The sequence below is a fragment of the Canis aureus genome, chromosome 10 (genome assembly GCF_053574225.1).
Source record: "Canis aureus isolate CA01 chromosome 10, VMU_Caureus_v.1.0, whole genome shotgun sequence".
Classification (NCBI taxonomy): Eukaryota; Metazoa; Chordata; class Mammalia; order Carnivora; family Canidae; genus Canis; species Canis aureus.
The window spans coordinates 68,016,247-68,041,439 of NC_135620.1; the positions used below are offsets into that span (position 1 = coordinate 68,016,247).

At 42.7% G+C, this 25,193-nt stretch overlaps 1 protein-coding gene across 1 annotated transcript in view; it reads right to left on the reverse strand.

The window, feature by feature from the left end:
- Window positions 1-20,399, reverse strand: part of ECPAS (Ecm29 proteasome adaptor and scaffold) — a 98,128-nt gene extending 77,729 nt beyond the window's left edge. The window contains 1 exon segment of the mRNA XM_077912888.1: window positions 20,269-20,399. Coding sequence (XP_077769014.1) covers window positions 20,269-20,308 — 40 coding nt within the window. The 5' untranslated portion in view covers window positions 20,309-20,399.
- Window positions 20,400-25,193: the final 4,794 nt, after the last annotated feature.

Sequence of the window (25,193 nt, forward strand, 5' to 3'; positions counted from 1 at the left end):
TCCTTTGAACACAAATCCTTTATCGGAAACCTTTGGAGCAATATATGTCTCAGGACGTTTTAAATTTTAGAATGATAACATGGTGTATATACTGTGTATTTCAAATAACCCTATCCATCCAATTGGTTCTAGAGTAGTACCTGTAATCAAATACATTCCTATTTCTGTAATAAAACATATGGACACTCACACTAAGTGGGACAATCAAAGATTATAAAGAACCACATATCCATTCAGGTCAGGTTTTAAATACCAAATAAAGAACACTAAAATGTCTGGGTACATATAAAATCTTAAATATATTCCCATAGTACTAAATAAAAATCCAATCGTTAATGGCTACCTGGAAACTCTGTCTATCCTAATCCTCTATTCCTGTTATTACTAGTTTTATAGTACCACAAACAATGCTTCAAAGCATTCAAAGAACATTCTTATCCATGCACCCGTGCACTTACATGGGTTTCTGTAAGTTAAAACCCTAGAAATGGAACTGCTGAGTCAAAGGGTAGGTGTGTCATCAAGTTTAACAGATTTTGGAAAAATACCTCAAAAAGTCTGTGCTACTGAATAATGTACAGAGTGTTGAATCACTATACTGTATACCTGAAATCAGTATAATACCGTATGTTAACTATACTGGAGTTAAAATTAAAAACTTAATTAAAAAAAGAAAAGTCTATGCTAATTCATACCAGCAGTGTATGTAAGTAGCAATTTCCCCATACCCACTCCTACTCTGAGTAATCAATTTTATAAAGATTGTAAGCAATCAATCTTAGCTGAATATGATAGATGAAAAGGGATCACACTGTTGTCTTACTTTATACCTATCACTGAGGTAAAGTATTTTCTCAAATATTTATTGGTTCTTTGAAATATCTTCTTCAGCAAATTACTCATTATTCTTTTGAATTGCTGACTTGTAAGAGCTTTTATATATTGGGGGAAAATATCTGCCTCTATTCTCCCACACATCATAAATACTTTTTTTTACCTAGTATGCCTTGTGACTACAGCACTTTCTTTTCATATTAAGTTTTTAAAATATAAATTTACCCTTCCTTCCTTTTATGGCTTCAGAGCTTCTAGTCATGCTTAGAAATGCCTTTCTTACTCTAAGATTACAAAAACAAAACAAAACAAAACAACAACAAAAAAACAGTATATTCTACAGGAAAGAGTTAACATAGCAGGCCTGAGACTGCTATCCTTAGAAATGTCTGCCTGCCAGGCTGGCCGTTGGCTGGCATATGGAGATGGATTTCAGGAGAGATCCCCCCGCTCTCAGAACTGGTAATAGTGGCACTGTGCCTAAACCCTTTGTCCAATAATATGGTTTATGCTGAACACCTGCTTTCCTTCTCAGAACCTGGAATTTTGGCGTGTGTTAGAAGATGCCAACATGACCGGCACTGATTAAAAGCCCTCGGCAGAGTCTCTAATGAGCATCTCTGGTAGACAAGATGTCACACGTGTTGTCAGAGCTCATTGCTAGAGGAATTAATAAGCATGCTCCGTGTGACTCCACTGGGAGAAGACTTTTGGAAGCTTGTACCTGGTTTCCTCTGGTCTTTGCTCCATGTGCCTTTTCCCTTTGCTGATTTTTCTCTTTATCCTCTCGTGATAATAAATCTTAGACATGAGTACAAATATATGTTGAGTCCTGTAAATTCTCCTAACAAATCACTTAACCTGGGGGTGGGCCCTGAAGATCCCTGCCGTTATCTACTGATCTATAGATTTCTCTTTCTTCTTGCTCTTATGATTTTGCTTTCTGCATTCAAGTCTTTAATCTAGTTGGAATTTCGGGGAACGAAAGGGGGTATGCCATGTAGATGTAAGAAACCCAGTCTTTTGTGGGTTTTAAAAATATTTTCCAAAAAAATAAATAAAATTAAAATAAAATAAAATAAAATAAAATAAAATAAAATAAAATAAAATAAAATCTTTTTCATTCTGAAATAAAACATTTCCAAAAGTGCACAAAATATAAGTGTGCAGTTTCATGAATTATTATAAACACCCATGAACCTACTATCCAAGAAAAAAATTTTTGAAACCTGTACTACAAAGACTTCTACTGAACTCACAGCTGGAAAGGACTGAAAGACTGTTCAACATAAAAAACAGTGCATTTCAGGGACCCACCTAGGTTCAAAGAGGTAATTAGCAGCAGTGCAAGAACTAGAACGGAGCCTTCTGACCTTCAGTCTAAGAAACCTTGCCTACCCTGTGCAACTGTCTGCAACAATCATCCCATATTCTATAGGGCACTATGCTACCCATACCACATCACACACAGGAGCCCTGTTTGAGAGCATCACCAAAAGATCACGTGACTTTGTCTCATTCAAGGGACAGCTAAGACAAATCCAGAGCTAACACCAAATGTGTCAAGTTGCAACTCATCCTTCCACCTCCTCCCTGTTCATCTAAATTCTCTCCTCCTGCAAGGCCAGGTACCCTCCTACTTCCACTGTGAAGCAGTAACTTCCTTAGCTGGGTCACTCATGTACTTATTCAGGTATTTACTGAAACCTCACTGTGTCAGAGCTTGGTGGTCACAGATTACAGAGTGAAGAAGGAAGAGGCAAGGATGTGGCATAGGTTTGCAGCACTTGTATATGCTAGTCGTATGCTGAAAGAAAGTAACAGAAGGCCAGAGATAGACTGCTCAAGACAACAGCATTTAAGGATAAAGGAAGAAGAATTCAAAAAAGGAAATGATAGTGTACAAAAATAGGAAGAAAAACTGAGTATGAGGTCAGAAGAACTAGGGAAAGAAAAAACGAACTAGTCAAAGCTGGAAAAAAAATTTTTATTTCCCCACATAGAAAAGAAATACCTAAAAATCCCTTGCAAGTAGGTTAATGACATATGTAAAAAGTAGAATTTTAAAGATTTTAAAATAAAACTGAGAAAGGAAAATTGAAACTCAAGCACAAAACATAAAAGACTAATGGGTTAAGAGTTAAAAATATCATAAAACACACCATAAAATAAAAAGTTATAAATAGCAATAATGTTTTTAATGAAAAAGACTTGAACACAGGATACTTTAAACATTTCTGCAAATCAAGAAAATGCAAATTAATCCAAAATTTTAATTAAAAAGGCCAGAAGCAGGCAATTCAAAGATGAGACTCATATACTAAATAACACATAAAAAGATGCTCAATCACACTGGTCAAGAGTATGCAAAATTAACACGATAAGCTACAATATTGCACCTTTCACATCAGAAAAACTTTGCAAATCTAACTACCAATTGTTGGCAAAGACTGGAAACAAACCAAGAGATTACCTGAGTTCACTGCTGATGGAGTGCAAACCCATACAATCTCTGAAAACAAATCTGAAGCAATGCTACTCCAGGGTAACATACCCTAAAATCAGTGCTGTTCAAAGTAACCCAGCTGCAAACTAGCACCAGTCAGAAAAAGATGAGGAACACTCTTCCTTCATTGAAAAAGTCTTACTAGGGTAAGAAAAGTTAAATTAACAATGATTCTTTCACAGTTCCCCCAATTTGCAAAAAATAATTCTCCCGTCCTCAGACCACGTTTCATGTAACCTCTTCCTGGAGAAAAACTCTCCTAGGGAATGACAAGCAGCACAAGAACACCTATAAGAAAATGATCATACACTCAGGATCAGTAAAAGAAAAATCATGGAAACGACCTAAATGTCAGTCAACGGGACACCTAGGTGGCTCAGTGGCTGAGAGTCTGCCTTCAGCTCAGGGCGTGATCCTGGGGTCTTGGGGTCGAGTCCCTGCAGGGAGCCTGCTTCTCCCTCTGCCTGTGTCTCTGCTTCTCATCAAAAAATAAATAACAAACTCTTTTAAATAAATAAATCTCAGTCAACAGGAAAATGGATAAAGAAATTGTGGCAGGGTCATATGACAGCAAAATAAACAAGAGTTAAATGTCACATGGACCAACAAGACAATATCTAAAAACCTAAAATCAAAGAAAGCAAGTACAGAAGGATGTATACAGTTTGATTCTACTCATGTAAAGTTTTTATTTTTTTTATTTTTTTAAGATTTTATTTATTTATTCATGATAGAGAGAAAGAGAGAGAGAGGTAGAGACACAGGCAGAGGGAGAAGCAGGCTCCATGCTGGGAGCCTGATGAGGGACTCCATCCTGGGACTCCAGGATCACGCCCTGGGCCAAAGGCAGGTGCTAAACTGCTGAGCCACCCAGGGATCCCCTATGTGAAGTTTTTAAATGCAATGTAAATATGTCGTATAGAATATACATACAACACAGAAATGACAACCTCTGAGCTAGAAGGAAGGAAGGAAGAAGTAAAAGGAGAGAAGAAAAAAAAAGAGAATGGAAAGAACATTTGTAAGGGGTAGCACAGGGGGCTTGAACTGTATATATATCTCTTATATATATTTCTTTTAAGAAAAAAGTTTTTTGCTAAGAGCAAAAAAAAAAAGATTTTACAAAGATGGGTGGGACATACAGAAGTGTTTCTAAGATTAATCTCTATATTTTCTTCATACTTGAAAGATTTCATTATTTTAAAAAAGAATATATACACCATACTAATTTTGTTTTATGATACAACTATATAAAAAGAGGAAGAAAATATAGCAGTAATTTTTTTTCTTTATACTTTCATGTACTTTTCAAATATTCTTCAGTAAAAATACATTTCTTTTCTTACAAAAAAAATTTTTGAAAGAAGTTATGTTTCAAGGATAAAGAAATAAATTTAAATCACAGAATTTTATAGCTGAAGAGGAGCCTTAAAGAATATGGAAGAACAAAAATAAGAATATTTACTGGTGGGGATGCAAAATGGCATAGTCTTTGGAAGACAGTTTGGAGGTCCCTTACAAAACTAAAAAGTTTCACCCATATGATCCAGCAATTGCACTCCTTGGTATTTACCCAAAGGAGCTGAAAACTTATGTCCACACCAAGACCTGGACAGGGATGTTTAGAGCAGCTTTATTCTTAATCGCCAACTCTTGGAAGCAACCAAGATACCCTTCAGTAGGTGAGTGGATAAATAAACTGGCACATACAAACAACAGAGTATTTTTCAGTGCCAAATAGAAATGAGCTTTCAAGTCATAGAAAGACATGAAGGAACCTTAAAGGCAAACTACTAAGTGAGAGAGGCCAATCTGAAAAGGCTACATACCGTCTGATTCCAAATGTATAATATTCTAGAGAAGGCGTAACAGTGGAGACAGTAAAAAGATCAGTGGTTGTCAGAAAGGAATGGGGAAGGAGGGATGAACAAAGAGGAGAACACAGGATTTCCAGGTCAGTGAAAATACTCTGTATATTATAAAGATGGGTATAAGTCCAAACCCATACAATACAGAACACCAAGAGTGAATTGTAATATAAACTATGGATTTCAGGGACTACTGTTGGCTCAGCAGTTGAGCATCCACCTTCAGCAGCTCAGGGCATGATCCCGGGGTCCTGGGATCAAGTCCTGCATTGGGCTTCCCGCAGGGAGCCTGCTTCTCCCTCTGTCTCTGTCTCTGCCTCTCTCTCTGTGTCTCTCATGACAAAATAAATAAAATCTACTAAATAAATAAATAAATAAATAAATCTATCTTAAAAAAAGAAAACAAAAAAAAAAAACTATGGACTTCAGGTGATTATATGTCAGTGTAGTTTATCCTCAGTTAAAAAAGGTTCCATGCTGGTGAGTGATGTTAGATGGGGGATTCCGTGCAATGGTAGGGAGTTGCGAGAGTGAAGCAGAGGATTACACGGGAAATCTCTGTGCCGTCTCAATTTTGTTGTAAATCTAAAACCACTCTTAAAAAAGAGAGTCTGGGGGAATCCCTGGGTGGCGCAGCGGTTTGGCGCCTGCCTTTGGCCCAGGGCGCGATCCTGGAGACGCGATCCTGGAGACCTGGGATCGAATCCCACGTCGGGCTCCCGGTGCATGAAGCCTGCTTCTCCCTCTGCCTGTGTCTCTGCCTCTCTCTCTCTCTCTCTCTCTGTGACTATCATAAATAAATAAGAGATTTAAAAAAAAAAAAAAAGATAGTCTGGGGATCACTGGGTGGCTCAGCGGTTTGTTTAGGCCTGCCTTTGGCCCAGGACGTGATCCTGGAGTCCCAGGATGGAGTCCCACGTCGGGCTCCCAGCATGGAGCCTGCTTCTCCCTCCTCCTGTGTCTCTGCCTCTTTCCCTCTCTCTCTCTCTCATAAATAAATAAATAAATATAAAAAAAAAAAAAAAAAGCAAAGTCTTAAAAAAAAAAAAAAACTTAGTCTCAGGGGCACCTGGTGGCTCAGTTTGTTGAACATCCAACTCTTGATTTCAGCTATCATGATCTCAGAATCGTGAGATGAGCCCTGCATTGGGCTCTGCACTGGGCATGGAGTCTGCTTAAGATTCTCTCTCTCCCCCTCTCCTTCTGTACCCTCCCCACTCCTGTGTGCACGCACTCTCTAAAATAAATAAATCTTAAAAAAAAACAAAACTTAGGTCTCAAAAAAATATATCAAAACACTGAAATTCTTCAATCCCCAAAACAAAAAAAAATTTTCCAGCTTAACTATGTCAACTATTATATTCACACAGGAAAAAAATCCTACTAAAAATAAATATATTCATTTACTTCCATTGAGTATTTCTATAATTCATATTATTCACCTGTCTTTAATTTCTCTATGTAAAGACAAAGAAGGGACCTTCCTTCCCTCTACCCCTCACAAGGAAGAAATAACCAGTAAAGGTTCAAGGACTTCACTCACTTCAGCGTTATCCATTAACCACTGATATTTCTGAAAACACATAACTATTCCTGACAAAAATAAAACTGTCCACATAAATCACTCATCCTTCAGATCACTCCAAGAAAATACAACTTTGACTTCTAAGTTAAGGAGGAAAGGCTATTTTTTCACAGTATTAGAAAAAGCAAACACTGGTTTTTCACTCACATCATCACTTCTACAGAAAAAGTTGAAAGAAGGAAGGAAGGAAGGAAGGAAGGAAGGAAGGAAGGAAGGAAGGAAGAAAAGAAAAGAAAAGAAAAGAAAAGAAAAGAAAAGAAAAGAAAAGAAAAGAAAAGAAAGAAGAAAGAAAGAAGGAAGAAAGAAAAGAAAAGAAAAGAAAAAGCAATATATCCATTTCATCAGATGTATCATCTTTTCATAACAACTTGAACATAAAAACATTCCTTACAAAAAAAAAAAAAAACATTCCTTACAAAGCGTGCAATGCAAAGATATACCATCAAAAAAAAAAAAGGAAAAGTCACTAAATTTAAGGTACTGGTTATCTCCATGTGGTAGATTTTCAGAGGATTATTTTTTGGCTTGTTTAATTTTATGTCATTACTAATTTGCTTCATGAGCATGAATTACTTGTTTTAATTAAAAAGAGAAAAAAAAAAAAGAGAGAGAAAACAGGGGATCCCTGGGTGGCTCAGGGGTTTAGCGCCTGCCTTTGGCCCAGGGCATGATCCTGGAGTCCCGGGATCGAGTCCCACATCGGTCTCCCTGCACAGAGCCTGCTTCTCCCTCTGCCTGTGACACACTCTGCCTCTCTCTCTCTCTCTGTCTATCATAAATAAATAAATAAATAAATAATTCTTTAAAAAAGAGAGAGAGAAAACAGTTATTTCAGTGTAACAAGTTTAGGGAAGTTTTTAATGCTGCTTAAGAAGTTTTCTACAAAGAACATTATTTTTTCTGAATATTTTAAATTATAAATTGTAAATTGCAAATCAGGTTAGAGCTTAAGTGGAAGCTGAGACTGAAATGGAAAGCTGAAAATACCTAGACCGACCCACTGCATCATAAATCAATTAATAATCTAAAGCTGCAAGATATTTTGAGAAAGATCTGTCAAGTTACCATAGAAATACACTAAACTATAATGGAATAACGTCACAAGGAAATACTCTCCCTCATGGTATTTACTTTCTTCTGATTCATACATACATACACACTATAGTCATAAAGCAGTTTCATATGGTCTTTTGAGCCTCAAAACACATCAAGGGGGCAACTAACTGTCTGCATTTATAGATGAAAAACAGGCCAGAGATCTGATTTGCCAAAGGTCACCAAGCTAGTAAGACTAATTTTAAGTTGAGCCAAGAACACATTAGAATGCAGTACCTCCTTCATAAATAGTATTTATAGAAATCGGGTAATATTAGCTCCAACTTACAGATGAAGAAACAGACTTAGAATTAAGAATGAAAAAAATAAACAAACAAACAAGAATGTTGATCAAGACTACAAGGTAGAAAGTGTCAGGGTTAGGGTTCAAACTCCAGGCCAGTTCAACCCCAAACCCAATGCTCCTTCCAGCATGCTGAATTGCAGTACTGTGGAAGCAGAGAAAGGGAGTGGCAATGATACGAAGGCTTGCTGGACAACAACATACAACATGACTCTGTACCCTGGCCACAGTCAATGGGTCAGGATGGGTCCTGACTCAATTCATACCTTCCTCAGCAATTCAGAGGTGGGACCAGAAAGTCAAGCCCCCTTGAGTGCCAGAAGAATAAAGCCAGTAGATAGGACATGGTCATCTTTAGCCTACTCTAGGGAACACAAAATCAGAAGAAGCTGGCCTGAAGAAAGAATGGGCACAAAGGCTAAGAGAGCAGCTAGAAAAACTGGATGATTTCTAGTTCTTTAAGGCCCCTCCTGCTTCCATAAAACTCCCCAAAATAAGTTCCCTGTTTTTGCTTAAGCCGGCTTACAACTGGGTCCAAATACAAACAGACGGTCTTGGCCAAAGGGGATAAAAAAAGAAGGACCTCTATAAAAGTACATTAAAAAAAAATAATAAGCAGCTAGCACATGCCTAGGGTGAATTATCAGATCAGAGAAAGAGTCCTTCCTAAGTATGGACCAATCTAGCCCCAAAGGAATCTTCTCAACCAAGGCCCTCCATTACTCCAGCAACAGTGATCCAAACTGTAATCACTTAAGCATGCCATGTTTTCCCTGCTCAATTATTTAGTCAGCCAAGTATCCCAACCGGGAATACTCTCCCAAGCTCTCCTACCTCTCCATCTCCACACAGCCAAGTCCTCCCACCCAAGGTCCAGCTCAGATATTACCTGCAGCACACTTACACATCCCATCTGGGCCTTACAAACTCCCATAGACCTCTTCTGCATCTCTCCTGGCACTCACTGTGTTTTGCTACACATTATGTAACTGCCCGATCTTCTCTTCCTAGACCAAAGCAGTTCTCTGAGGTGTGATCTCAATCTGATTCCACCTAACTACCCACTTGTACACTCCATCCTTCTAATAGAGCTCTTCAGGTTGAGAAACTGTGACTTAAGTCTCTGGGTATCCCAGCACTTAATTCAGTCCCATGCAGAGAGTAGTTGCTCAAGTACCTGTTGAATATATGAAATATTAATTTCCTGCATTAGAAAAGTTATTTAGAAGTTTATACACTTAACATCTGTAGCAAGGGAAAGGAGGAGACTGGCAACAATTTATAATACCTGACATCAGAATCTCTTGGAAAAGGGTCTACAGCATGTATTTTATTACTGTGACAAATGCTTAGGGTTAAAAAAAAAAAGTGGGAGGAATTCTAGAAGGTCTGATTGTGTGGAAGAACCAGTCTGCTTCAAATTGAAGTCTGCTTCAAATCCTTCAGAAAGGATACAGTGGTTACTACAAAGTGCAGAGGAGAAAACAAAAAGATGGAGAAAGAGGATAGACCAGTGAAAGAATAGAAAGTCAAACACTCTATACCAAGCCCTTCCTCATGACTCACATCTTCCAGAGTTAACTAAATTACTGAAATGCTTGAAAGTGGAGTGTGTACGTATTTAAACCAGTGAAACAAGTGGGTTTTCATGTCCAAACTGACATGAGTGACACCAAAATATCATTTTCAGAAATGGGAACCTAACACCTAAGAAAAGCATAAGTAAACTAAATTCTAGGAAATTCACAAAAACAAGATGTGATGGGGGAGGGAGAGTGAAGGAGAGATAACCACCTCTGGACTTTGACAATCTCTGTGATTAGGAGTGTGAGGCTGAAACTACAAAGAGTAAGGAAGGCCTCGCTGCCATCTAGACTTTTTTTTTTAAGATTTTATTTATTTATTCATGAGAGACACAGAAAGAGAGAGAGAGAGAGGCAGAGACACAGGCAGAGGGAGAAGCAGGCTCCACACAGGGAGCCCGACATGGGACTCAATCCCAAGTCCCTAGGATCACCCTGGGCCAAAGGCAGCGCTAAACCGCTGAGCCACCTGGACTGCCCGCCATCTAGATTTTATACATAATAATCCTTCCTGGTAGATCAATCCTGTGAACTATAAATCTAACCAGATACTAACCAATGTTAAAGTAAAGTCCACATTATCTTTTGAGTTCTATATGCCATTTAGATTCATTAATGCCAGTCTAATACTTAACAAAAATCCAAATGAGGCCAGCAAGATACTTCTTCAGGAATTAATGCTTTCAATTTTGATCTCTATTCCCAGGTTTTTAAACAGATGTTTGCCCCCACTCCCCACCTTAAAAAAATAAAGTATTAAGTACAAACATACTTAAAAAGAGAACATCAAGGGGTACCTGGGTGACTCTGTTAAGTGTCTGCCTTCAGCTCAGGTCATGACTGCAGGATCATAGGATCAAGGGGCACCAGCTCCCTCAGTGGGGAGTCTGCTTGTCCCTTTCCTTCTGCCCCTCCCCCTGCTTGTGCTCTGGCGCTCCCTCTCGCGCTCTCTCAAATAAATAAATAAAATCATAAATAAGATCATAAATAAATAAATAACGTCAGCAAGTCCAGTAGTAAACATCAACATAGGCCAGGGGTGAGGAGAGGACCCATTCCATCATGGCTCTGCAGGAGCTGCCTCCCCCCAGCCAGGGCTGCCCAGAGGGGAGACAGATAAGAACCTCTGCAAGAAATGAGATTTGGAGCAGGAGGCTCTTGCTGACACAGTTGCTCCTGGTACCCCTTACTCCCAAAATTAAGGCAACCAGACAGACCAACTTCCTGTCCTCTAGCCCACCATCTTACCCCCAGGACCCAGGCAGATACTCCAATATGGAAACCTCTGCACCAGGATGCACTCTTGACTCTGAGCAGGGAGGAGGAAAGGAGTGTTTCTTCTCCTGCCACTTCCAAAGTCCTAGCCACCTGGATATGAGGTCAGGCTACTTTAAGCCCTCTCCCAACCCAGCCTAGCCCCAAGCAAGACTACCCTCTCTCTCCTGCTCACACACACACCCCACTGCCCCCTTCCACACACACACACACACACACACACACACACACAAGCAGGGAGGAAAGGAAGAAGTCATAGGGTTAGCTTGGCAGGGCTGGGCCAAGTGGTGAGACAGAAAGGCCTCATCTGTACCCTAGATATAATGAATAAGTGCCAGACTCCAGATGCACTGAGTGCCACAAACACTCCCACCTCCCAAGGAAGCCCTTTCCCCCAGAGACAGCAGCTGGCAGGTGCCCAGTTAGAAATCAGTGTTAATAAACTGATGAGCAGAAAGATTAGTTCAGCTTATGAAAGCCAGCTTAGAGGAGACAATACATACTATGCAAGAGTTCACACTGCATAAAAGTCAAACGTGTGATAGTTAAGATGCGTTCAAAGCAGCTAATCACTTAGGACAATGCTCATTTCAATGTGTAACCTCTAGAAAATTCTTTATTTAACTATTTAAATTCCAGCATTTGTGGTTTGACCTGCTTGCGATAAGTATATCAAAATTTCATTAACACATCTGTCACAGGCCCAAAAGCACTGAGAAAGAATCTAGGAGCAAATAAACAATGTTCTCATTTCTCTTCTAAACAATTCCTCCAACCTCCCAGTTTTCCATTTCTCTATAATGGAATGAAGATATGCGAGATAGTAAAAATAAACCAAAGTTTATGCTAAAGTTGAGCTTTGATTTATGAAATATTCCATTCATTCTATCCCTCAAAATTCCACCTGAGTTAAGCAATCACACCATCATCAGCAATATACGCACTGAAAAACAGAATGCACTGGGGGAAGGGGAAAGCAATAATTAAATTAGAAGAAAGCAACAGATGCACCTTTGGATTGAAGCCACAACATCCCAGGTACTCACTGGATATTGAGTTCATGGTATCAGAGAATTGCGATCTGAATTTACAGAGTTTCAATCAAAGGACCATCCAATATCACCCAAGAATGACACTAACACCAGTCTTATTCAGCCCCAGAATGAAGTAGAATTTAGTGGCTTTTCCATCATAGTACATGTCAAAAAGGCAAAATTAGGAATATCCAATTACTATGATGATGCCTCTTTCAATGCCTTTTTTTTTTTAATTTTTACAAATAAAACAACTCCAAGATGACATTCCTGGAGCATGTAAAATCATTTTTTGTGGTTGTAGCAAACAATAATACTACTTGTAAACTAACACTCACAGTCTTTTCCTTGTGCACACTGGTAAGTAATGTCTTCAAGTTTTATCTTTTTCTCTCTCTTGCTAATTTTTTAGAATTATGTTTATGCAAAGACAGAGAATAGAGGCTTCAGGAATATATACACTAACATGCACTTCACTAACTCTCTTGGGATAGCTAGAAAAGGAGAAAAAACCCATGAAGATCTTGGTTGAAAACCACTTGCTACTTGATAACCTATGCATTTTTAAATGCTACTACAAAAAAAATGCACACATCCTAAGGAACTAAGGAACTACTAACCTCTACAATCAATGTGATACATGGTTTATCCAGTCTTGACAAAAATCCTCTGGATCACCAATGGTAGGTTCATCCACTCGTACATATGCAATTGTATAAAGAATCTATTATTTAGAACACCAGGAAAAAAAACAATTAAAAGATTTATACTCATTGCTACCATTAAGAAATCAAAAAAAGCACTTTTCATTTCTATGCTAAACTCTAATTTGATGCCCTGCTTTTTGCAAATTCAGAATGAGGAGGAAAAAATTAGAGTGATTATCATATTGGAGAAAGAGTAAGGAGTATGCCCACAAATAAAATTTACTATATAGAAGTAACAGGCTAATACTTTAAAATTATTCACCAAAGACTAAAAAATTGAAATACCAATACAACATAGATTTTATCATATATGTATATGTGTACATATACATATAAATCATAAACATACAAAGCCTTACATGAAAATTAGGAGGAAGCATAATTACATAACAGTTTTAATAAGAAGAGTATTAGTAAGTGGGTACACGTTATCGTACAACTGAGAACGCAAATGGTTAACATTCATAACCCTGGGAACCTGTGTCCTCTCTCAACACTCCTGACCTTCCCTGGTTCTTCTTGGTCTTCTTCTCACCCCACATATGCACAGCCCCCAGACAGCTGTCCCCTGAACAATCTGCCCATTCCCCTGACTCTACCATCACCCCCACGCTCTCCCAAGTTTCAGAACAAGTTCCCACACCCAGAAAGCCACACGTCTAGCATTATGCCAAGTTTTTAACATGCATTATCTCTTCCCACTCTTATAACAACTCTGTGAAATAGGTTTGGTTATTATCCCACTTAACAGAAGAGAAAACCAAAGCCCAGAAGTTAGGTCCCTCATTCAAGGATATTAATCAAAAAGCAGCAGGGCCAGGGCCAGGATTCAAAACCATTTCTGACTCTACAGGACATTGCAGCTACTATTCCAGTCTCCCTAAACAACACAACTTGGGTGCTTCAATAATTCAACTCATTCACTCAACAATTTATTTTTTGAACATAAACCTGTTTTCTCTCTACTTCCACCTCCCTAAATCTGTCTAGAGACTACACTCTCTACCCCCTCCCCCCCAACCTCTCAGTGAGATTCCTGGGATCATCTCTAACTCCTCCCTCTCTTGAACAACACTCATCTACTTGGCCAATAATTTCTGCCTATTTTAGGGACTCTAAGTTATATCATCACCTCCTTGACAAATCCACTTCCACTGTCCCACTTCAGACCCTAGGTTTCTTTCACTTGGCCTCCCAATTAGTATTGCTGCTCTTGGTCTCTGGATCCACGCAATCAGTGTTACACCACTGCCACCTGTTATCCTCATAAAACAGATCTACTCATGTTACACTCCAGCTTAAAAGCCTTTGATGGTCCTCTTCTGTCTACAGAACAAAGTCCAAACTGGTTGTGTTGGCATTCCCACACAAGTTGGTCCCAACCTATCTTCCCAGCTTCATCTCCTACTGCACCCCCCAACTACATAATAATAATAACTTACATAGAGCTTAATTGTTTATACAGTGCTTTTTCACATACACTAATCATAACAACACTGAATATTTTGTATTATCCCAATTTTATGAGAAAGAAACCGAGACCTAGAAATGTAAAATAATTTGCTAAAGATCCCAAATTATAAAAAGAACATAAAAGGCAGAAAGGGTCAAGTATCAAACTCCAAATTTTATCTCCTTTCCCAATATTTCTCACAGCCATAGCACCCCTATTCCAGCATATCAGACTGAAATTTACCCTTAAAATGCAGGATACTTTCCAACCTCTATCTTAGCTCAAGCTATTCTCACTTGAAATGTCCAAAGAACGGTGGGAGGCATTCTTCATATTATGTTTCATATTAGTTCTTCCTATTTGTGTAGAAACCTGTATCTACTGTGAATTATAAGCCCTATGAGGATGGGATCAAAAGTTAGTCACTCAACTTTTGGAAAGTGTGTAGGGGAAATAAGCCATATAAGACAGCAAGCATCAAGGCAGAGACTGGCCAGGCCTGAAACCAGAGACCAGAAACGTGGATCAGACCATCTGAGTACACTGGCGGTGCCAGTAATTTTAACATCTATCTTCCGAACAAGGTCGAATGCCCCAGTGCCAACTATTCTCACTGACACTGGCCTTTATTAAATATTTCAGTTTATTGAAAGCATAATTCAAAACAGAATGGGGTAAAAGTGAAGAATTAGAAGTTGATAAAAAGCAGAAATATTATTTCCCATTTTAACTTTCCGTTTTGACTAAGTAACCAAAATTTGAACGGTACAGGCTTGATTTAGCCTTCCTACAAAGATCGGCTCAGCTGCACGGGTAGCTGTCACTGGGGCTATTTCAGTAGGCCGCAGAATCACGTTCACCTACACAGCTTCCCACGTCTCACCCTCCAGAGGAGCCGCTCGGCTTCCTGGCACTGGCAGAGAGTCTCTCAGAAGGTATTTGACATGTTGATGATCTGGCCAACTTTTACAAGTGAAGTTCCCCATGGTTATGTCAAATGGTCAAACTGAACAGTGTCAATGTGCTTGAAGATTACAGGCCGTACTCCTTCCTGGCTTGTCTCTATCCCAATAAAGATCAGATGCTAAGGATGCCTTATAATTATAAAGCCCAGAATATGAAACCACCGAACAGCTGACCAGGTGAAAAGTCTCAAATGCTTCCTTCCCTCTGTCAGAAATCTCCCTGTCCACTGCTGAAACATAACCACAATGTCAACTTTTCCATGAACTGGCAGAGGATAATATTAGAAGAAAAACTAGCCCACATGCCCTGCACTGAATTCCATTCCATTCCCAACAGTTATAGCACCCTAAATATAAAGGAAGAAAACTACAGACTTATGAGCTTAAGTAACTTACAAACCCAGATTTCAGATTTATCTTTGACGGAACTAACTGGTCTCTAATGTGGCATCTCACCCAAAAATCTAATTCTACTTCTATTCGATGAATAGCAGAATACTGCCACTTTCTGTACACTACAGGAGATTTCTTCTGGAGGCCAGTAAGACATGGGGGGGCAGGGGGGACATGCTGCTCTTGTTATAAACTGTACATTTTCTCTTTCAGAGATAGTAATACAGCAGTATTAATATTAACATCAACTGTGGAATCAGAGAATCTGAATTCAAGCCCTAACTCTGTAACATCAAGAAAGTTCCACCACTGAGACAGTGAGAGTACCACACTCACAGGGGCGTTGTAAGGATTTGGTCAGTCCTGAGTGACTAGAACACACAGACAGCTTTCAATAAACATTAGCTTTATAAATCACCTGACCCAAAGCGACGATTACATGAGATTTGTGAAAGGATAACAAATTCTAAAAAATCCCTGCCCAAGACTTTCCTGCTTACCTTCTGGCAACTTCCCTGTGTCGACGATACTAATCAATCAGTCAACCAATAAAAAATGAAATACAAGAGAAACCGAACGGCTCTGCCCCTCGGGGCTCCCACAAGGCGGGGTGGCACACACCAGTGACAGCAACTGCAGATTTAACTTAAATGTATGGCATGTGTATCCCCTCAAATACAAAGATCTGAAATCGACAGAAACCCAGTGTTACCAGCTATACATCCCTAAACAGCAAATGTGGGAACCACAGATAATATTATTTTAGCATTACCTCTATTACATAATCACACACTTTGGTCCTACATATTTGCTTACACATATGCTTCCTCTTTCCTCTCAGCAGTATTACAATTCTGTTGGTGGACTATGGTGTTTCTTTTGCACCTCACAGCATGTTAAACAGCAATCAAATAGCTGGACTAAGGTAACATCTAGTTAAGTAGTCAGCAGCCTCTCTGACTAGATCTTTCCATGAGCACGAACCCCTTGACTTTGGTACTCAGAGGTAACAGCCCAAAGCCTGGCTGAGTGCACGCCAGAGTCTGAGACACCTGGGATCTGACTCCACCACTCACTTGCTGCAGGACCTTGGCCACCGAAAAAGTCTGTTTTCCATTCCATAAAACGGCAAACATAATTTTACCCACCTCTTAGGATTACTTTGACAAATAAAATATATGCAAAACACTTAATGCTAGTCCTGAAATAGCGAGGGGAACATTTACAGACGTCTCCAATTTACTTTGAAATGCATCAAAAAAGGATGGGTTTTGAGTACTTAGTCCCACTGAACCATGATTAAAAAATCATTAAGACGAGGAGTTTCACTATGTGTATTTTACTAGTTTTTTTTAATTAAAAAATAAAATAAAATTGTAAAAGGTGGGTTGAAAGATGGACAGATATGTGATAAAGCTGGTAAAATATCAAATGCAGGATCTAAGTAATGGGCATATGAATAATCACTTTCAACTTTTCTGTATTTTTGAAGATTTTTACAACAAAATATTAGGGAATGGGATGCCTGGGTGGCTCAGCAGTTGTGCGTCTGCGTTTGGCTCAGGGCATGATCCCCAGTTCCTGGGATCGAGTCCCGCATCGGGCTCCCCACATGGAGCCTGCTTCTCCCTCTGCCTATGTCTCTGCCTCTCTCTGTGTGTCTCTCATGAATAAATAAATAAAATCTTTAAAAATATATATATAAGGGAAAAAAACAATGCTGGCATCCAGTAGTTTGTTTTTATTATCACTACTTGTGGAAAACAATAGCCAGCAAATATTCAGATTCTTGGCTTCTTTTTTAAAAATTTTTATAAAGCAAAAAAAAAATTTTTTTTATAAAGCATCTTTTTATCAGCCATCTCTCCTTTTATTATAGCCATTCTAAAACCAAAAGTGGCTTCTTTGAAACTTCTTAGCCAGTACTTACGTAGGTGATTTCAAGTTAAATTACTCTAAGGTATCGGCTGCCAAGCATTTAATCTCTTCTGAAGAAACACAGAAACCAAGTCAAGAGATATTTGTGGTCGATGATTGATGACTTGACCAACCAAAACAATGGAAAAGCAAGGATTGGAATTACTTGTTCCTAACTTTTTCAGTAGCTGCTGAAGCCGTATGTTCCAGAAGTACTATTAAAGTATTACCAGAAGTACTACCAGCACTTTACCAGGTACCTGATGTACAGGAGCACGCTGCATATACACAAATACGTCAGCTACTTTAGAACGATACCCAATTTGGGACGCCTGGGTGGCTCAGTCAGTTAATCATCTGTCTTGGGCTCAGGTCATGATCCTGGGGTGCTGGGATGGAGCCCCTGTTAGCCTGGCTCCATGCTCAGCGGGAAGTCTGCTTCTCCCTCAGCCCCTCCCTGTGCTCATGCTCTAATAAATACATAATAAAATCTTTTTAAAAAAGGATTAAGGATATCCAATTTTCCTCTAGTTTTTTTTTCCCCATTCCAACTGGTAATTCAGACTTTAAAGTGCTTAGTGGCACTACAAGAATTCAGATATCATACAGTACAACAATTTAAACAGACCACCTCAAACCCATTGCGATGGCTACTTTCAAAAATACAGAAAAGAACCAGTGTTGGTGGGAACGTGGAAAAACTGGAACCCTTGCGTACTGTTGACAGGAACACAAAACCATATAGCCACTGTGGAAAACAGTATGGTGGTCTCCCAAAAAATTAAAAACAGAATTACCATATGACTAAACAATCCCACTTCTGCATATATACCCAAAAGGACTGGAAGCAAGAGATACTTGTACACCCATGTTCATAGCAGCATTACTCACAACAGGTAAGACGTGCAAACAACCCAAGTGTCCATCAACAGACAAATGGATGAGAAAATGTGATACAGACACACAATGGAATATCATTCAGCCTTAAAAACAAAGAAAATACTGTCGCAGGCTACAACACGGATGAACTCTGAAAGCATTAGGCCAAGTAAAATAAGGCAGTCACAGAAAGACAAACCAGGTATGATTCCACTTCTGTGAGATACCTACAACAGTCAAAATCATAGAGCAGGATGGTGGTTGCCAAGTGCTGGAGGGGGAGGGGGCTGGGAGAGGGAGTTCAGGTTTAATGGGTATAGAGTTCCACTTGTGCAAGATGAAGAGTTCTGGAAATGGGTGGTGGTGGTGGTGGTGGTGGTGGTGGTGGTGGTGATGGTGGTTGCACAACAGGTACTTACCACCACTGAACTATATACACTTAAAAATGGCTATGAGAGTAAATCATGTTATGTGTATTTTGCAGTAACAAAAAAAAAATGGAACAAATGAGGGAACGGATCTCCCCAGAAGGCCTGGTAGGGTGCTCCAGCTTGGGCCTGACAGAGAAGCAATCAACTCTGGGGCCCTCACACCAGGTCTCTCTCTCTCAACACACCATGGGCCCGGCGTCCACTCAGACTCTCCATCCCGCCCAGGGTCACACTGTTTATTTCAGCTCCAAAATGAGCAAACACTACTCTTGCCACACCAGTTTTATGTCGAAGCATCGAGGAGCTTCACCTCTCTAAACCCGCCTCCTCTTTAAAACAAGGATAATTCCTACCTACCTACCTTACAAGGTTACGAGGGCGCAAGAGTGAGATCACCCATATATAAAAGCAGCTTCAAACTACCAAACACCAAAGTAAAACAGAAATTTTACTACGTTTAAAACTACTTTCGTATGGAAATTCGGGAGGGATTACACCAACAACAACTTCACAAGGCTTGCACACCTCACCCCTGCTTCGTTCCACTTACAAACTCCCATCGTCTCTAACACCTTTTTTTTTTTTTTTTTTTTTGGAGAAGGGGTGTTTTGTCGTGAACCGAAGGGCAGCCACTGAGGAAACAAGCAAACAAAAGCTTTAAGCTGAGCATGGGCGTCTAACCACCCCAGACGCGATCAGAAGTCATCCCACACGTCCTACAGAAAAATCCCATTTCTCCAGGACCCCGGCGCGGGCCTGCGGCGCCCTGGAACTACACTTCCCACAAAGCATCGAGGTGAACCGGGGCGGCGGGCGCGGCGGCAGGGGACTCGGGGCGCCCACCGCTGTCCCCCGAAAGGCTGCGGCGCGGACCGGCGAGGGTGCGCGGGCGCTGTCAGCCCCCCCCCCCCCCCAGCGCCTGGCTCGGCGACCCGCGCCCGGCCCTCCCGCCCTTCCTCCTCCACCTGAGGGTCACCGCCTGGTCTTGACCTTTCCGCTCAGTTCCGGGGGGTCACCTTCTCCCCTGCCCCCAGAGCTCCGTTTCCAGAACTGCCCCCCCCGCCGCCCGCCCCTCACACAGTCGGGACCCGGGGCCACCGCGGGGCCGGCGGGACGGGCCGGCGCAGCCCGTCACCCTCTGGGGGGGGAGGGGGAGGCCCCCGGCCGGGCCGCCCCCCGAGCGCCACGGGGCCCCCGCCGCCGGCCCGGGGCGGATCGCGGCCAGAGGTGGCTCCGCCCGGGGCTCCGGTTTCAATTTCGCAACGTGACGGTGCAAACCTGAGGCCTACAGGCGCCGGCGCCCCGCCCGCCAGGCCCGAGCGCCTCAGCCCCCCGCCCGCCGCCGCCGCCGCCGCCCGCCCGCCCGGCCCCGGCCGCCGCCCCGGGCCCCTGCGCTGCGCCGGCTCCGACTCGCGGCCGCGGCTGCCGGTGGCACTTACTCAGCTCGTCCTGGGAGGCGGAGGCGGCGGCCGCAGCCATGTTGCGCCAGGGAGGGAGGGAGGGGCCGAGCGGGAGGGCGCGGACGGGCGGCGCGGGGGGCTCGCCGCTCGCGGTGCGGCAGGGGCCGGGAGCCGCCTCCGGTCGCGCGGCGCCCACGAGGCCCGCCCGCCGCCGCCGCCGCCTGCGTCCCCCTCGCCGCGCGCGGCGCTCCCGCGGTCCCCCGCGAGCCCGCGGCCCGGGCGCTCCCACCGCCGCGCGCCTCTGCGGGGCCGCCGCCGCCGTCTGTCGGCCGAGTCCCGGGGCGCCCGGCCCGCGCGGCGGCTCTGCGGCTCCGCGCCGCGCTCGCCCAACTCACGCCGCTTTTATATTTAGAAAGAGCTGAGCCATCCTCCCAGCGGCCCCCCCGCCGGGCCCCTCGCGCGCCCGCCCGCCCGCGCTCGCTCGCTCGCTCGCGGCTCGTCCTGCCCACCTGCCGCCCGCCCCGCGAGCGCTCCCCGCGCGGACCCGGCACGCGGCGGCCTGCGCGGGCGGCCCGGCCTGGCCTCCCCGCCTGGCCTCCCCGCCTGGCCTCCCCGCCCCGCCGCGCCGGAGCAGCCTGCGGCGGCCGTGCGGCCACAGGGACGCGCGGGCCTCTGACCTGAGTCCGAGCCGGTCTCCATGCCGGGGATGCTGCGCGCGGCGCCGCGAGGTGGGCGCCGGAGGCGAGGCGGCGGGCGGGCGGGCGGCCCGGGGGCGGGGGCGGGCGGGGGCGGGCGCTTCGCCCCGGAGGGCCCGGCCGGCCGGCGCGCGCTGCCCCGAGCCGGGCGCGGTGTCCAGGCGGGGCCCGAGCCCGAGCCGCCGTGTGCAAGGGCCGCGGCTGTCACGTCGGCCGCCGCCGACCTGAGGGAACACGCCTGTCCGGAGGAAGAGACGTGGACTCGGAGAAGTCGAGCCGGGCTCGCGGGCGGCGGGAGGAAGCCCCGCCCTGCGCCTCCCGCGAACTTCTCGGCCCCGCGCGCCCGACGCCGCGACCCGGAGGCCCGGAGGCCCGGAGGCCCGGAGGCCCGGCCTCGCTGGCGGCCGCGGCCCAGCCTGGTCCCCGCGCTCGCCCGAGCGGGCCTGCCGGGCGCCCAGAGCCCCGAAGCCCTCCCGAAGAGTTGCAGGAACCCAGAGACCCAAAGTTCAAATTCAAGTATTTATGCACATCTATGTATATGTCCTCGAATTTCAATATATTTGAATATATACACACATATGTGTATGCTTACGTGGGCTTTTTTATTATTTTTATTGTAATACCCACGTTCTTTTCGGTCATACCGATTTTAACTTTACGGCTTAAGTTTGTCCATGAGGTCGCGTCCCTGAGAAGCCCTTGCAAAATGGGATTCAAATTAAGGGGTTGCATCATGCTGTACTTCTAAGGGATGGCACCGTCACAACAAATTAGATAGATCAAATGCCTTTTTTGTTTTTTCTGTTTTTTGTTTTTTGTTTTTGTTTTTTGGGGGTTTTGTTGTTTTTGTTTTTTGTTTTTTTGGTATAAGCAAGAAATCAAGGCCCTACCTATATGGATTGAAACTGCATTTATTCCTAAAAGAGCTCGGTAAAGCCCTGGTTAATGTCTCACAAAATGAATATATTGTTATTCCAGATGTAACTTAGGCGGACGCAGTACTTGCATTTTCCTCTTATTGCTTTAATATGGAAATTATACGTGATTTTTGGGAAATTTTTCGAATGATTCAGGATATCGCAGAATTAAAAGCGAAAGGCCTTCCACTCTCACCACCCCACTCCCCAGAGACAAATGTGGTGCACAGGTACTGCTGAGTGTGTATTCTCTGAGGCCTTGTCCATACACATATCTACACCCACCCACCCACCCCCAGAAGTGACTAGGATGGAGAGAGGCTCCTACAATAAAGTTCTGTATCCCTGTTTTCCCCTACAAACATTCTCCCGCATTAATTCAAAAAGGTCTACACCGCCAGTCTTTTTATTAATGACCTCATACCACATTAGGTCAACCAATTCCTATTTTGAGGATATTTTGACTCTAGTTTGATATTGACATAAACTCCGTGCATGACAAACTATTGGCAAAGACTACAGTACAGAAGTGTATAAAAGTAAAGGTTGTCCCCCTCCTCCCTGCCCACCATCCCCTCATCTTCTTACTCCCTGGAAATAATCCTGTTAACAATTTGGTGCATCCACCCTTTCCTGACTGTGAATTTATAAGGTAGCTGCACCAAGGATTGGTTTGAGGAAGCCTTGACTTCCCACAACCTCAAATAGATCCTTCTAAAGCTACCCAAAAAAAAATGTAGAGAGAATATAGTTTATAAAAAAAAAAAAAGTTTGTTAGGTAATATTAACTTCCAGACAAGACTAGTTAGCATCTCTTAAATTCATCCTACTAGAAATTTCAGAGTCCATGCATATGCAAATCATGGATATATGGGTATGCACAGATTTGTGTTTGCTTTAACAAAAATGGAATCCTACTACACATATTATTATGTAACTATCTTTTCACCAAACAATATATCAGAGGTGTTTTTCCATACCAGTAATGATAATAACAACTAATACTAATTGTGCCAGGCTGCATTTAAAGTGTCCTATATGGGCAGCCCGGGTGGCTCAGCGGTTAAGCGCCGCCTTCAGCCCAGGGTGTGATCCTGGGGACCCGGGATCGAGTCCCACGTCGGGCTCCCTGCATGGAGCCTGCTTCTCCCTCTACCTGTGTCTCTGCCTCTCTCTCTCTCTCTCTGTGTCTCTCATGAATAAATAAATAAAAATCTTTAAAAAATAAAAATAAAAAAAATAAAGTGCCCTATATGGAGGAATTCATTTAGTCCTCACAACAATCTTATAAAGTAGGGATTTCCTTTTTTTAAAAGATTTTATTTATTTATTCATGAGAGACACAGAAAGGCAGAGACATAGGCAGAGGAAGAAACAGGCTCCCTACAGGGAGCCCAATCCATGACTCTATGCCAGGACCCCGACACCTTGACCTGAGCCAAAGGCAGATGCTCAATCACTGAGCCACCCAGGCTCCCCAAAGAAGGGATTTCTATGACACCAGAGCATGGAGGGAAAAATATCTAAAATGCCACAAACTAGAAAGCAGTGGAGCGGGGATTTAAACCAAAACAGTGTGGATCATTCTTCACCACTATGATCTATATGTACAAAACTACCTCATTCTTTCAAATGGCTGCATGATAAGCACATGACGAAGTTTATTTAATCATTGCCCTACTAATGAACATTTAGGTTATCAACAATTTTTTCTACTAGCAGAAGCAAATGCTACTGTAAACTCATATCAACCGAGTTACATACTGCATATACAGAGAGAAATAGGTAGAGGTGGTATTGTTAGGTTAAAAAAAAAGAAGCCTTTAGGGGTACCTGGGTGGTGCGGTCAGTTAAGGGCCCAATCTTGGTTTTGGCTCAGTTCCTGATTTCAAGGTCCTGGGATCAAGCCCCACATCGTGGGCTTGCTGAGGCTCTGCACTCAGCAGGGAGTCTGCTTGAGATTCTCTCTCTCTCCCTCTGCCCCTCCTGCATATGCTCTCTCTCTCAAATAAATAAATAAATTTTTAAGATTTTATTTATTCATGAGAGACACAGAGATACAGGCAGAGGAAGAAGCAGGCTCCATGCAGGAAGCCCTATGCAGGACTCGATCCCAGGACTCCAGGATCACACCCTGAGTCAAAGGCAGATGCTCAACCGCTGAGCCACCCAGGTGTCCCAATAAAGGCTTTTTTTTTTTAAAGATGTCTTTAACATCTCATCATATACAGCAGCTCATAGCAGTTTCCAGTGCTGCTTCTAATCACTAATGTTTAAAGCTCTAATGTTTTTTATACTTGCTTCTTCCTTCAAACTACTTGTAGTTTATTTTCCCACTAAATAGCTTTATAGTCTTACTAGACAATTTGGTTTTTAATAGTGGCCTGGAGATACTTTCTTTTTTTTTAATATGTTATTTATTTATTTATGAGAGACAGAGAGAGAGAGAGAGAGAGAGAGAGGCAGAGACACAGGCAGAAGGAGAAGCAGGCTCCATGCAGGGAACCTGATGCGGGACTTGATCCCGGGTCTCCAGGATCCCACCCCGGGCTGAAGGCAGGCGGCGCTAAACTCCTGAGCCACTGGGGCTGCCCCTGGAGATACTTTCTATCTAGAATTTACTTCGATTTCCGAAAACAGACAAGAAGAAATTGTGGGCAGGGATGAACAGGGGACAAAAAAGAGGCCACCGAGAAGCGAAAATAATGTATCACAAAATCTAAAAACTTACATCTTTTACTCTTTCAAAGTCCCCTCTCCCATCTCATAGGCCCTAATCACACTAACTGTATGTACAGTTCTGACAAAGTAGTCTTGTTTCCACAGTAAAAGCAAATTAGAAGCAAATATTAGAGAGCACTCTCCTGGGCAGGTGCTTGGATGACAGAGGAGCTAATGGACACCCTAAAAATGAAGGAAGAAGCAGAAACACTAGGATAAGAAGCTGTAAGAACTCAAACAGCAAAACATTCTAGGGTTATTTATAAAGTACAAAAAGCACTACCCAACCCAGAGTCCCTGAAGTCATTTCATTTGAATGACTGATGTCCATGGTGATAATCCTGACATCAAGAAATAGCACAAGGATGCCTGGGTGGCTCAGTCAGTTAAGCATTTGCCTTTAGCTCAGGTCATGATCCTGGGGTCCTGAGATCGAGCCCCACATTGGGCTCCCTACTTAGAGGGGAGTCCACTTCTCCTCCTCCCTCTGTTCTTCCCCCTGTTAGTGCTCTTTGTCTCTCAAATAAATAGATTTTTTAAATCTTTTAAGAGAAAAAGAAAACACAGTATGATGATGTTTACTATATCAGCATCAAAAATCAAGGAAACACAAAATATTTTATCAAGCTTT